A 14,098-nucleotide genomic window follows, 5' to 3' on the forward strand; every position below is an offset into this window, starting at 1 on the left:
ATATGTAGATTTGTGAGGGCAGAAGTGACAGCAAAGCTCACACGAATCCTGCACAAAGACCGGGTTTTGCAGAATTGGGTGCAACGTTTGGACATCCATTTGGAGATTTTCTTGGTTCGGAAGGATGAGAGGGATTCCTAGCCAGATTGCTCTGTAGTTATTGTCAAGGAGTATCAGTTAGTTATTTCTAGACTTTGCTAGACGACAGACGGGATAACGATATTGAATCGGTGCGTAATGTTCCATTTTTGGAAATTGGAAAGAACCGCATAGTGGTAACTTCTTCCCTTGAACTTGTAATTCCCAGTGTCACAACCCCAGGAACAGAGCACTCCACAGCACCCGTGACTGCAAAAGCAGCAAGCGAAAAATCTGCGTGCTTCAGTGCGGCGAAGGACGAGAGAGAAAAACCATCCCCACGGCCCCCACCATCTGCTCAGAGGGGGGACTCTCCCATCATCCAAGAGCCCGAGGACCCCCAGCTCCAGCAGGATGACCCCTCTCCAAGGAGAAGTAGTCTAGTGATAGTGGAGTCAACCGATGAGCAGACAGAAAAGTTGGGAAGAGGCTACGACGAGGAATCTTTAGAAAAGGTAAATAACAACTTTGCCTCCAAGTAATTGACGTAAAAGAACAAGCTTTATGTCTCGCTCATTCCTTAAGATGAGAATATTTTCAGTCGGCCTAACTAATCCCCGTCTGCAACTGAGTCTTTTCTCCTTTCCTCTGCGGTTGTAAGGGCTAGCTGTAGTCATTTGTGTAGAGGTTTTCAAAGCTGAAGCAAACCCCGGATCCTAAAGTCTAGACTGTAATTCTGGTTCTGCAGCCTTTATTTGTCCTTTGGTCTGTTGACAGTTACGTCCGTGCGTGCGGGAGAGAATGAGTGTAAAATACAGGTGCAGAAACAAACCGTGTACAAGTGAAAGCTGAAAAGCAGATGTAATGACGTTAAAAGCTCATGAAGAGAGGCGAGACTAGCCGAGAGCAGCATGAAGAGTGACGTGAAAGATAACCGTAGAGTGAGTGAGATGGAGAAGAGGTAGCAGGGTGTACGTGGCAGAGCGCTAAGGAAGTACTGGGAGAAAAGAACTTGAGAACGGTCTTTTATGTCGCATGCAGGCAGTAAAGAGAAACGAGACAGGAGATGGAAGGGAAGAACAAAAATTACGTGAGGTAGGTCATTGGTTGTGTAAGACGAAGGAACTTACTGCGATGTTTGCAGAGGGGAAGGTGTCAAGAGGCAACAAAAGCAAGCGACTATATGGCTCTTAGTGGGGAATTTAAATTACTTGGCAGATAAAGGTTTAAGAATAAACAGCTTTCTTTGCCTGTTCTAAGCGGAAGAAAAGGAGAAGGCATAATTGGGCAGGAAATTAGTTTTATCGGGCAATTTAGAGCAGAGAAAGCGCTGTTCAACTTAAGGAGAAATTGTTTCCTGTTTTGACATTCACCTAGAGACGGGCTCTTCTTTCTTTGCTGTTTACGTTGCCAAATGTACCGCCTCTAGAACAAAGAGTTTCAGAGCTCTCAGAGATCTCAGGGAAAGGCTGGATTTGAAATGTGTAGGATAACTCAGAAGTCGAAAGATTAGCTACAACGGGACTCGATTCGATGGCTGCCGTGGGAAAGGCTGCCCACAATGTACATTTTCCCTCCAATTCTTCTTTATTAAAGTAAAACAGCAACAACAACCAGTGCCACCCAAAAGAAACACACACCCCTATTTATTTGCCTCTTTCTGTTGGTGTTTCCCAAGTAGTTCTTTTCAGCTTCCCTTTGCCTTCTGACCTCTTCATTTAAATTTTTAATTCTTCCCTGTGCAGGAGAGAGAACTTCAACACTTGTTACTAATTTTTCTTGGTCTTTCCAGTGTCGAGGCTATTGATACGTTGTCCTCCAGTTAAAAATATTTACTCCTACTGTCTATATGCTGTGTTATGTACATGGAGGATTAAACGGCTTTCGTATAATTTTCTGTGTAATTAACGCAGAGCCCATATGCAATGTGGATGAATTCCACAGTTGGTGTTAGCGATACCTTGTAGTCCACCTGCAATGACGACACGCCACAAATTTCAGGCTTGGCCCTGGCAATCTTAAGAGCAATAAGACCACTAAGAGCATCCTATAGAGTCAGTACCTCAAAGGTTCATCCTTCTTTTTTCGATGTGCCTAACAAACAGATAACGTATAGTCAAGTGGCCAAAGCCTCCCGTCAGTGTTTCACAGATTAAAGGCCAAAAATCCTAAAAGTAAACATTTTCGGAAGCGAAGATGGTTTTAGATGAAAACAAGACAGAATCTCTAAGTACTGCTAGTACCAAATACAACAGAGCACTGCTTCCATGCTTCCACTAGGAGTTAGCAGAGGAGTTAGGTGGGCTGGAGGTCAGCTCGGACGAGGACGAGATGGTCACTACCAGGGTCATTCGTCGCCGGGTGATTATTCAGGTACCGAGCGTTGAAGGATTGCACGAGCCTGTGGTGACTGGGCCCTGGTAACACCGTTCGGCATGCTGCCGAGACCACCGCTTGGCTGGCGTTGCACCTGGAGCCGGAATGCTCCCAAATGATGCATGGGCGTTGGATAAGCCGTTCCAATACCTTTTCTCAAAGGGAGGATTCTAGTAACACTGCTAACCCAGCTCTAAATTCCGTTAGATGCCTCCGTAGGAGGAGGACGAAGACTTCTCGACCCTGTACGCAGCACGGTCAACTAACATATACTTGCCTGTCCATTGCAGCGTAACTTTTCTTTGCTTGTCTTTCTAAGCATTTATTTGCAGAACACGTTTTTTTTTCTAACATTTCTCAATTAAATTCCACCCCCCCACCCCCCCCGGCTCTTTAACCAATTAACCAACTTTAAAAATTGCTTATTTGAAGTCACCTACGTGAAGGCTTTGCTTCATCAGACTTTGTTCTTTGTCGTACAGGCTGATAGTATGCCTGAAATGCCACCAGAAACAGTCACAGAAGAGCAATATACAGACGAACACGGCCACACAGTGGTGAAGAAGGTATTGTCAGTTAAGCCCCTTGCTACCTTCTTACTCTCCTGTAAAAAGAAGGACAAATACGTGCACAAACATGCCAAATCTTCTTTTGCAAAGGGGCGTGATTTTTAAGGGTAGAGCGTGGAAGGAACCAGAATTTCTGTTCATGAGAGGTTCCAAAGTTTGAAGAATTATTTTGATCCGCAAGATCATTCCGTGCTGCAGTTTATAACTTAACGTGACATATTTTGTTGATTTTCCCACTTGAAGCCAATGAAAATAGATCCACATTTCTCAGAAAAAGGTTGTTTGCTTTTTTTTTTTAAAGAAAAAAAAATAACCACCAAAAAAACACACCACCACGATTTTATCTAAGATCGTGTTTGCTTGTATCAGTGAAACTAATGGAGGGCTGGGTGTGCAAGAGTCGTCTAAATCCAAACTTTGGATCTCCAATATCTCCACTCAGCTGGGCCTGACCAGGTTCATAAAATTCCTGTACCCGTGCATACAGTTCAGTTTTTATGGTACAAAGAATATAGAAAGCAGTTACTTGTGTGACGGCTTCATAAAGTAAGCATTTTCAGACCACGTTCATAACAGTGAATTCTGCGCAGCGTGGAAGCGGAAGGGGAACTTGGGTGCCCCGCGCTTTACCTGACGACTCAGTGCTTAGAGAATTGGTCTAGGCCTTGGCTGAATTCTGCTGGTGGCAAACTCCGTCTTCCATCTCCAGAGCAAACATCATAGACCCTCAGCTGGATAGCATGTCTCTGGAAGCTCTTTGAATTCGTATTAAAATAAACAGCCCCAGCCAAACGCTCCTGGGCACGTCGTGCAAGAGTGAGCGTGACTTTCTTCTTCTGGGTAGGTCCGTGCCTGGGGGGCCGTTACCTCTACCTCTGTGACTCTTAAATATACGCGACACGCTCTGATTGAGCATCACAGCAAATAAGCTTTTGGAAAAAGGGGGAGGGTAACGGCTTAACGTTACCTTGTCAAAAGGGGCTGGGAAGGCGTAGGAAAACATAGAGCTCCAGGACATCCACAGAGGGATGCATACCCGGCCTCCCGAGAAATTCATCTCTTCTTGAACCCCGTCGTTCTCTTCTCCTCCTCTTTGTTTGGCTTGCCCACAAAGCTTAAGCACCACATCAGTCTTTTTAAGTAGGTTAATTCTAGCTCCCTAGGTCCCTAGTTAATTCGGGTTCCCTAGTGGGTAGCGCCATCGGCATTACGGTGTCATGTCCAAGTCCCTCTGTGAATCTAGATCTAAGCATTTGCCAGCCAAGCCGCCAACCCCTTACTTTCAGAAGCCTTTTTGAAAATGCCAGGCTGGAACGGTTTTCTAGCAGTTGTGCGGTTGTAAAAGTATGTTTTCTCTCTAAAATGCTGTCCCTCTTTTCCTAATAATAACTACCGCTTTAGAGAGTCATTCCAATATCTATATTGTGCCCGCTTGGGAAGGAAGTTTGTGGAAGCTTTGCTGCGTGGTAACCCAAGTAGGGCGAATGCGTCAACTTGCAGGTTGTTTTCAATATGTCTTAAAGACTAAAACACCGAACCACCTATATAGGATTTTCTATGTAGGAAAAATGTCAGTTGAGTAGAAAATACTATTTAGAGAATAAGAAGGAATATGTTACTGTCGATTCTTTTGGGACAAAGCTCTATTTCATTCCTCCAGGTCACTAGAAAGATCATCCGGCGATACGTTTCTCCAGATGGCACAGAAAAAGAGGAAGTCCTGATGCAAGGAACGCCACAAAACCCCGTCACGGTGGAAGAAGGAGATGGCTACTCCAAAGTTGTGAAACGGGTCGTGCTGAAGAGCGACAGTGAGCAGTCAGAGGTCAGGTCTTCTACTTCCCTTGCGATGGTGCGAAGCAGCAGTGCGCCGACCGTGTAGTCCGGAACCACATCTTACTCGTGCCAACAACAGTCAGTTTTGAGGGATCCTTCGAAAAGTTTTCTTGCAGGCGGAAAAGCCTCAGAATAAAGGCAGGGAAAAGACGGGGGGCGGGAAGGCGGGCAGGGAAAGAGGGCAGTTTTCCCTGAAAATAAGTCGGGATACAGATTCTGTGATTTGTGAGAAGTACCATATTCATAAAGAAAGCAGCTTTGTCCTAAGATAAATGGCAAATCTGCATTTGCTATTACGCCTCTTACCCTAATGAGAAAATTAGCGGACGTTGTAGTGAAATGATCTGATATTCTCTAGGTTTCTACAACTAAGCCCCTTCTAATGGTGTACAGTTATATTCGGTTTAACTTACTGGCGTGTCCTTTGCTTTGAAGAGGCTAAAAAATAAGTCTTACTTTCATGCGAACGGTTTGTAGAGCCAGGTAATTAAAAAGAAAAAACAACCTGAGAAAGATAAGTTTATCTTTTCCTGCCTTAGTTCTCCATGTAGCCCTACAGATGGTTGTATCGGCGCAATTTAGGTTGCGACGGAGGGTCAGAAGCCGGTAATAGGGCTTGCTTTTGGCAGTACTGCCGTCAAAAGCAACGTTTAACAAGCAGTCATTCGACGTGCAAAGAGCACAATTGCGATTTTCTCTTGCGAGAATTAATCATCAGCATTCGTTCTCTAAGAGTAAGGTAACAAGAAAACAAAGTAAGTTTTTTTAGTTAGCTTGACCGTACCAGAGCCTGCGCTTTATCATATGGAACCCACATACATTAAATTCATATTTGGCTCAATAAAATTGTGTTTGTCGCTTTCCCATGGCGTTCGTACGTTCTCCCGGAGGAGTTCCTCGGGTTTACGGGTGTGACTCATCTCTCAGCGGGATATCTTAAAATTAAGATACGGGCCGACACCACTAATCCGTCCAACCTGGGTGAACACTGCAAGGGTCCACAGCAAGAGGTCCACTTGGCGTAGCTCCAGTGGCCTGGGCAGGTGAACCAGTAGGGCAGCCTGTGGTGCGGCGGAGGGCAGCAGTGTCCCCGCTGCCCCCAGGCTGGTTCAGGTTCCAGAAGCACTTTTCACCCTGCCAGCGTAAAGCTTCTCAGCAGAATAAATTGCCCGGGGGCATTCCTGCTGTCTGAACACCTTAGAACATCTCCTCAGGGAGCTGTAAAGGAGGTAATAAAATGTACGCTGGCTATTTTGGTGCGGGCGCGTAGAAAGGGAGAGAGTCATATTTTTGTTTGCTATGTCAATGGTTAAGAAAGAATGGTGGAGTAACTAAAAGCTTTGTTAGTATTGACGATGTCGTTCATATCCACTGTACTTCTGCTTTCGGACCTTGCAGGTGACCCTGTCTGAACCTGCTGTTTTGCCCAGTGCCTCCAAATTCCAGTCTGAACCAGTGGAAGGCCGGAAGGTCAGCAAAGTCATAAAGACCACTGTAGTGCAAGGAGAGAGAACGGAGAAACACCTGGGGGATTCGAGCTTAGCTACTGATCTTCCGTCAGCCAAAGAGGACTTTGAAGAGGTAAAAATGCCTTTTCAATAGAAATATTATAACAAGAGTCAACAAGGGGACAAATTCTACTCTATTGAAAGTTTTGTTGGTGGAGCATGGTACTCATCCACGGAGCATAAACCTCTGTTGTCATATGCAGAAGGAATATGACATATGTTGTTGTCACATGCAGAAGGAGGGAGGTGATTGTCCCCCTGTGCTCAGCGCTGGTGAGGCCACACCTTGAGTATTGTGTCCAGTTTTGGGCACCTCAGTACGAGAGAGATCTCGAGGTGCTGGAGCGAGCGCAGAGGAGGGCAACGAAGCTGGTGAAGGGCCTGGAGAATAAATCTGATGAGGGGCGATTGAAGGAGCCAGGACTGTTTAGTTTGAGGAAGAGGAGGCTGAGGGGGGACCTCATCGCTCTCTACAACTACTTGAAAGGACATTGTAGAGAGGTTGGTGCTGGTCTCTTCTCGCAGGTAATGAGTGATAGAACAAGAGGGAATGGCTTCAAGCTGCAGCAGGGTAGGTTTGGGCTGGACATTAGGAAAAAATTCTTCCCAGAAAGAGTGGTCAGACACTGGAATAGGCTGCCCAGGGAGGTGGTGGAGTCACCATCCCTGAACGTGTTTAAGAGTCGTTCAGATGTGGTGTTAAGGGGTATGGTGTAGGGGAGAACTTTGTAGAGCGGAGTTGATGGTTGGACGCGGTGATCCCAAGGGTCTTTTCCAACCTAAATGATTCTGTGATTCAGCCCTGATGTAAAAGGATTAGTATGTAAAGTGCGTGGCTGTGCGGGAAGCTGAAATTACAGAATTAGCTATGAAAGGTTTTTAAGATTCTAAAAAAAAAAAACCAACCATGCAGGCTTTGAGTACGGTTGTTAGAAATCATGGGTGTGGTTATTGTTAAAGAAAAAGTTCATTTGCGTGTTACCACTCCTGGAGCTAATTTTAGAAATGGATAGTTAAGTCTGCTCTCTGGGTAAGTTGATGCATTTGATCTTGGGAGGAAGAAATAGCTGCCAGGCTAATTAGCACTTTTCTTGGTTTTATGCTTTTTCTGATCAGTTTAGACATTTCAGTGATAGAAAAGCGATATTGAATTAACATAGCTTTTTCTATAAGGGACCGATAACCCTTCACTCTCAATCCATTTTCCGGTCCCTTTGAATAAAGACGTGCAAAACGCATCTTAAAGATTCACGCGGATAGAAGTTTTGTGCCGTTAGATGCCACAGCGTCGTGTTCTGGGTATTTCCTGCCGTGCGACGGTATTAACGGCTCACAGGAAGGCAACAAGCGCTACGCTGTTAGATTGAGGTGCCAAATTTCCCGTTACGGATGTAGGCCCAGCGGCCAGATCCTGACAATAACAAAACAAGCAGCAAAAACTGGCACGGAGAGGTTTGAAGAAATGGCTGGGGAAATAACATTTTTTCCCCAGCTTGCGGCTTCTAGTCTAGTAAACGGAGAATATTGTCTCTGCGCCGCCAGCACTGAGAACGAGCAATGGCAACAGCTATGAAATAAAGAGTGTTTTCGGCGACAGGAAAAAGGTCGCTGTAGCAGGTGTCGTAAACGGATGGAAAGGATGAGTTCTGCAAGTTGGGCTACTTCAGAGTTGAAAAGAAAGTGCCGAGACACGCTTCGGTACAATTATTAGTAAAGTGAAACTATCCTATACAAAAAACCTGTACCTGATCTGGACATTTGAGGAATATTTGAAGGGATGCAAACAGCAGGCAGACGCCTCTCTTCTTTCTCTAGTCATCGTTTTTCTCGGCATTCGGCTTCATTAATGTAAAGCACTAAGGTATGAAGAGCAATTATCTTGTGTCCGAGGTTTTTAGGGGTTTGTTTTCATTTAAAGTTTTATGTTTTAATTCAAGGCTTTGAGCTATACAGGTAACCAAATGCAAGTCCAGCTCCCCGCTTTAGTAGAAAATGAAATCACGAAAGAGGACGGATCGATCATTAAGAGGTTTGGCTCGGCATGTCAGTGAACTGTGACTAGAAAAGGATTAACAAACTCGTAATAAATGCGTGGATTTAAGTGAGTGTCTGCAGTGAAACCACTGGCAGCAGCGTCTCACGCTTTGTTTGCAAAAGTACTAAAGATTATTACTAACATTCTGTTACAGGAAGGGGTACGTGCACCAGGAAGGTCTACGTTCACTTGGAAAGAGTGGGTGAACAGGGATGTGGTGGGTTCACTGTGGCCCAGCGCCACGCGGCCGCTCCCTGGCCCTCCTGTCCCACCAGGGAGACCAGGAACGGCAACAGCCAGCAAAGCCGTGGGTTGGATAAAAACAGTTCAATAAGCGAAGGAAAGAGGGAAGAATCACCAAACACGCGATGCAAAGGCGACCGCGCACCACCTGCCACGAGCAGACTGAGACCCGGCCGGTCGCTCAGCAGTGGTCACCTTGGAAGACAGAGCCCCCCGACCCCCCAGCTTCTTCCTTTACTCCCAGTTTTTATTGCTGAGCATGATTCTGTATATGATGGGGCATCCCTTGGGCTGGTTCGGGTCCTGCCTGTGCGCCCTCCCAGTCTCTGAAGGGGCCGGTGGGGGACAAAGGAGCAGTAGCCAAAGCGTTGGACTGCTTCCAACACACTGGTTTAGACCCAAAATGGAAACCGGTGAGCCCCACAGGCTGCTACGGAGAAAAATTAACTGCATCCTGGCTAGACCCAGTACCAAGGGCTATCGCTGCCCAGCTCATTTTGTAGGAGGCGATGCAAGAATACGGGCGCGATTTACGGTTAACAACGTTAATCAAGGTTACCTCAAAGATATCGTTATCAGGCCAGTTGACTCTGTGATAATTTGGACGTTATCGAAATAGATGAGAAGATAATATGGAGATGGATGGGTGGGTGGGTGGGTGGATGGATGGATGGATGCGCGTGTCATAGTTGGGCCTTATGAAGAATGAGGCAGGGCAGATAGGAAAATATTGGGCCAAAAAAAAAAAGCTGTTGTAGTACAGCAAATGTTTTCATTCCTACCACACACAACTTGAGCCAAGGCTACTACAGGCTGGGTATCTTTTCTTTGACACACCTTTTCTTTCAGACCATTTGAATGGCCATTTTGGGGTGGTAAAGGCGATGTTAGCATCTGAAAGAGCCTCCTGACCAAGCTGTGTCTAGTCCTAACGAGCTGTAAAACCAGTTTCGGTTGGTGGGGTGGGTGTCACAAGGGCACACGGAGAGCCAGGGGACCTGCTGCATCCGCTTTTGGATGAAGGGTGAGCGTTTCTTGCCAAAGTGCTCCACCTAACGAGGGACTTGTTGGTCATTCAGGTCAAATTAAGAAGTGTCAGCTGTCTGATAAAAATGGAGCTATTCTTGGCGGAGCACGAAGGAATTTCCAGGTGTGCTTGGCTTCACACGGTCCTCCCTCAAGGACAGAGACCAAAAATTGGGCTTTTGGGTAAAGCTAAGCAAGAGACGCCCAACTGTCCTACAACAACTATGTTTATTTGCCTTGATCTGGGAGGGACGTGGTGAGGTTTAAGGTTCTGACTTAGTAGAGCAAGATGGTTCCAGTGAGGTAAGAGAGTAATTGACACAATAGTTTAGGACACTAGATTACCACAAAAGTAGTTTTACTGGCTGCCAGAGGTAAGACTTATTCAGAAGTTAAGTGTTCAAGAAATTAATTGGCTTAATTAATCGGCTTGTTTTACAGGACAGCTCCGTACGTTGAAGTTAAATACAGCGAGCAGGGAGGTCTTGCGTGAATTTCAGCATAGGTTGCATGTCTGTGCGTTACAGCATGGTTTTGCTGGGCCTCTAAAACCGTATGCTTGATCAGCCTACACAGATTAATTGCTACACGTTTACGTTACGAAAGCAAATTAAAGCGGCAGTGTGTGTTGTATTCAGAATGCCTAACGAGCGCCTGACCTCAGTAGCTGGCGTCGACGGCCAGCCAGAGTTCTTCTCATCTTATTTTAAATGAAAGAGTCCGAAAACTGCCATTGAAATCGAAACCTTCGGGAACTGTGGGCTTTTTAAGACAGTTTTCTCATTTCCTTTGTTTTAGGACAACACTGAGTAAAGCCAGCACGCAGAAGAGGACTGTGATGAAGGATCGGTACGGAAAACACGTTCACATCGAAGAGCTGGAAGACACGCCAGAAGCACTACCACAGGATGACCTCCAACACGACCTCCAGCAGCTTCTCAGACACTTCTGCAAAGAGGACTGGAAACAGGAGGCGAAGTGAGAAGCTGCCACCCCTCGACACCTCCACGTAACCATCCATCCCGTGTGCAGCCTTCATCTTCTCTAGGGGTAGACGTTACTCCCTACGTCACCACTGGAAGACACTGCCATTTCTACTCGTGCGGATGCAGTGAATTCATTTCTCCCCCTCCCCACACCCCAGCCTTTCCCTCTATTTGATTTTGAGTTTTTGTTATTTTTTTTTTTAACCCTGTAAGCTGATTTGTGACCAAAGATAGCATCCTTCATTCGGGATGATTTATCCGCCGAACCGTCGTCTTTGTGCCGTACTGGGAATTCGTCAGCATCGCCACTTCTTGCGGTTCCTTTGCTTCTGCACTTGGCTTCACGAAATCGCGTTTGTCAAGCCGACTTCATCTACGGGCCTCTTCAAGTGACTATGTACATGCATCATTAAAAAAAAAAAAAAGGGAGTTAACCTGTAAACTGTATATAGCAAGAGTATTTGGACTTACGGGACTGCAGAAAACACACTGCCTGTGACTACAATTAGCATCGTGGACTGCAAGGTCTGTTGACACTGCTGAAGAGCGATTACCGAAATAAAATAACGTTCCCACAATCGACCGCGAACACGGACTGACCGAGGAGGAAGCACTGCAGGTCTCCTGCATCCGTAAGACTTCCACTTTAGGGATCTATTATAGTTAAAGGCTCTAAGAGTCAGGCGAAAAACCTGGAAATTCAGCTGTTGTCAGGCAGCAACAGCTGCCTGTGGCCGTTAATGCTTCTAAAACCTTCGGACAGCCACTTTAAAGATTTCCAGGAAAAGAAAAGGAGAAAAAAAAAAAAAAAAAAGAAAGAGAGAAAGAATAAAAAAAAAAAAAGAATACCCGATTAGGTAACCAACTTGCTAGCAGCTATATCTATGGCACATTTGCATACGGTATTAAAATCTTTTAGATCTGGACATGTGGCAGGGTGTATTAAACAATTATAACTACGGTAGTTTTCCTGTTTTCATCACTGCTTTAGCAAAACCACACCGTCTTACCGGCGGTACTTCCTGCTGGCCACTGCACTGTAGATAACTATGGGAGGAAGACTTCCCCCACTAGACGAGGAGAATCATTAATTCACCGTGTTTTATGGCGATTGCCTCTTATCCGATACATGCATGTGGCATTTGAAGGTCGAAACCAAACCCTCCGATAATAATCACGTCAGCTTGGTTAGCCCTCTTAGCACTGAGCGAGCAGTTTTTAATCTTCCCACCGGGCGTTTTTTTAAAGAGAAAGTGCTCACGATCCTGGAAAGCCGGTTTCTGTTCATATTTTGTTATCTATCTCTATATATAATATATATATATATATATATTTCTAAACCAACCCTCTGAAAACCACGGTGGCATGTCTGCACTTTTATTTTCAAAAAAAATAAAAAAAAAAAAAAGGGGGGAACGCAGAGATCTGACAGTGGGGGTGTCCTGTACCTTAATATTTCACGGAGGGAGCTCTAGAGGGTTTTAGCGTATATAATACACACAAACACACGAACCACGTGTTTTTAACCAGCTCTTGGATTCTTTTTCATTTAACAGTATACTCAAAAGCCGAGCGAAACGACGCCTCTCCTCTAGGAGTAATACTCTTGCCCAAGTTTATCTGGCCTTTTGCGATTCTAGGGTTGTTTGGGGTTTTTTTTTTTGTTGATGACTCACTCAGTGCTCAGAACCAGGGCACTTCCTCATGAAGGTAACGACGCCAAAAGCATGAAAACATCTCCGGAGTTCGAACCCGAGGTGCCATGCTAACACTTTTTTTGGCAGGGGGAAAAAAAAAAAACAAAACACCACGAAAAAACAAAACACAAAACAAAATAAAAAAACCCGCACCAAACCAAACCAAAAAGTGTTTTTTGGCAGCCAAACCGAACGAGACCCGGGATGAAAACGTTCCGCGGCGCCTCCGGGCGTTCTTCCCGTCTCGGGAGACAGCACAGGATGATCTTCAAGGATGGGGCTCTAAAGAAATGCATTTCTGTTGTGTTATTTGCGGTGCAGATGATGATGTTCTGTGTAACAACATAATGGTTATTCACCTCTTATTTTGGTTTTTTTGCTGTGTTATCAAAGAACTTGAATACTGTGAGAAGAAGTGAATTTTCAGTTGACGAATCAGCATCTTGTTCCCATGGTGATAACACTAATTGAATATATCTATGAGGGCATGTATTAGTTAAAAATCTAAAAAAAAAAAAAAAAAAAAAAAACACCAAAAAAAAATACAACACTAACAATACATAGCTGCAATGTGTACAATGGCTGATTTAACTAAATAAAAATGTACAAGTGTTAAATGTAGAAATAACGGCTCGCTCTCTTTTACTGCCAGCGCAGCATAAAAAGGGCTCTTTTGGGTACCTCAAATGAACGATCATAATTAGAATTCCTCTGTGCCCAGCTCCCTAAGATTATTTTTTTTTTTTTTTAATTCTGCTGTTCAGCACTGATTGGTAAGTGTCAGCCCGTTCTAACAGGCACAATTTTTTTTTTTTTTTAAATCGTTGTTAATAGTCCTCCAAAGGATACCTAGCCACGTTTTCCCGTTATTTTATTGGGCCTGACATCGTGGGATTTTCCTTCGAATGCGACGCGGGCTGTGCGTTACAGTCCGTTCCTTTTTCAGCGCCCGCTACTGAGAGTCTCTCAACCAGAGGAAAGGCAGGGGAGAAAAAACGCGGGGCGGAATTCCGTCGCATCCTTGCAACGCCCGGGGAATCCCGGGGAAGAGCCCCTTTTGTTGCCGGTTTAAAAGAGCGAAGAAACGCACACGGGGCGATATCCCAACCCCATCCGCGACCCCGCGTTTGGGCTTCGCTCGTCGCGGTTCAGCAGGGGACCGCGAGCGTTGTCTCTGCCTCTGCGTAGCGCTACGGTCGCGGCCTCGTGTTCTGACGTCGACACGACTCCGTGGCGGGAGCTGGCAGAATAATAGGATTAAATAAAAAATAAAAAAAACAAAAAACAGGCGGGTGTAAAAGGCTCCGGCAGCGCTGGAGACCAAGCGTTCCTCGTAAGCGCCTTGGAGCTTCCCTTTGCGCCTTCGGGAAACGAGACGTTGACTCGTTGGTTGCGAGGTAGGAGAAAAGCTCCTAGAAAGGGCCCCACAAGCCACCACGTCCTCCTCTTGTCTCTGAGCCCAGAGGTGGGCAACCAAACCCTTCCACTCGGCTAGAAAGACCCCTTCCCAGCATCCTGCCGGTGCCGAGCGATAGAACGCCACCCTTCCTTCCGTGCAGGCCAACGGGAGGAAGGCAGATCTGAGCGGGAGCTGCAAGAAATGGCTGGGTCACGCCATCAGGGCTGTGCAGGAACATCTGCACGGCGGGATGCGATGACCAGAACGTTACAGCAAACCGCTTGCTCACCTCATGGGGATGCTAAAAACTATCCCGGCCCCGTGAGAGGGCAAAAAACCAGGGCA

At 45.7% G+C, this 14,098-nt stretch overlaps 1 protein-coding gene across 6 annotated transcripts in view; it reads left to right on the forward strand.

Annotated features, from left to right (window-relative positions):
• The window catches only part of ANK2 (ankyrin 2), a 244,781-nt gene extending 231,799 nt beyond the window's left edge, over window positions 1-12,982 (forward strand). For 4 of the 6 annotated variants that reach the window (XM_063337149.1, XM_063337150.1, XM_063337152.1 and 1 more), the window contains 6 exons: window positions 308-593; window positions 2,937-3,020; window positions 4,684-4,848; window positions 6,258-6,440; window positions 8,305-8,396; window positions 10,470-12,982. In XM_063337149.1, coding sequence (XP_063193219.1) covers window positions 308-593; window positions 2,937-3,020; window positions 4,684-4,848; window positions 6,258-6,440; window positions 8,305-8,396; window positions 10,470-10,653 — 994 coding nt within the window. In that variant the 3' untranslated portion in view covers window positions 10,654-12,982. Of the gene's footprint in view, window positions 1-307; window positions 594-2,358; window positions 2,452-2,936; window positions 3,021-4,683; window positions 4,849-6,257; window positions 6,441-8,304; window positions 8,397-10,469 lie in introns of all 6 variants that reach the window. The other 2 variants (XM_063337147.1, XM_063337148.1) reach the window with 1 other exon arrangement.
• The last annotated feature ends 1,116 nt before the right edge of the window (window positions 12,983-14,098 follow it).

This window comes from Chroicocephalus ridibundus, chromosome 5, assembly GCF_963924245.1.
Source record: "Chroicocephalus ridibundus chromosome 5, bChrRid1.1, whole genome shotgun sequence".
Classification (NCBI taxonomy): Eukaryota; Metazoa; Chordata; class Aves; order Charadriiformes; family Laridae; genus Chroicocephalus; species Chroicocephalus ridibundus.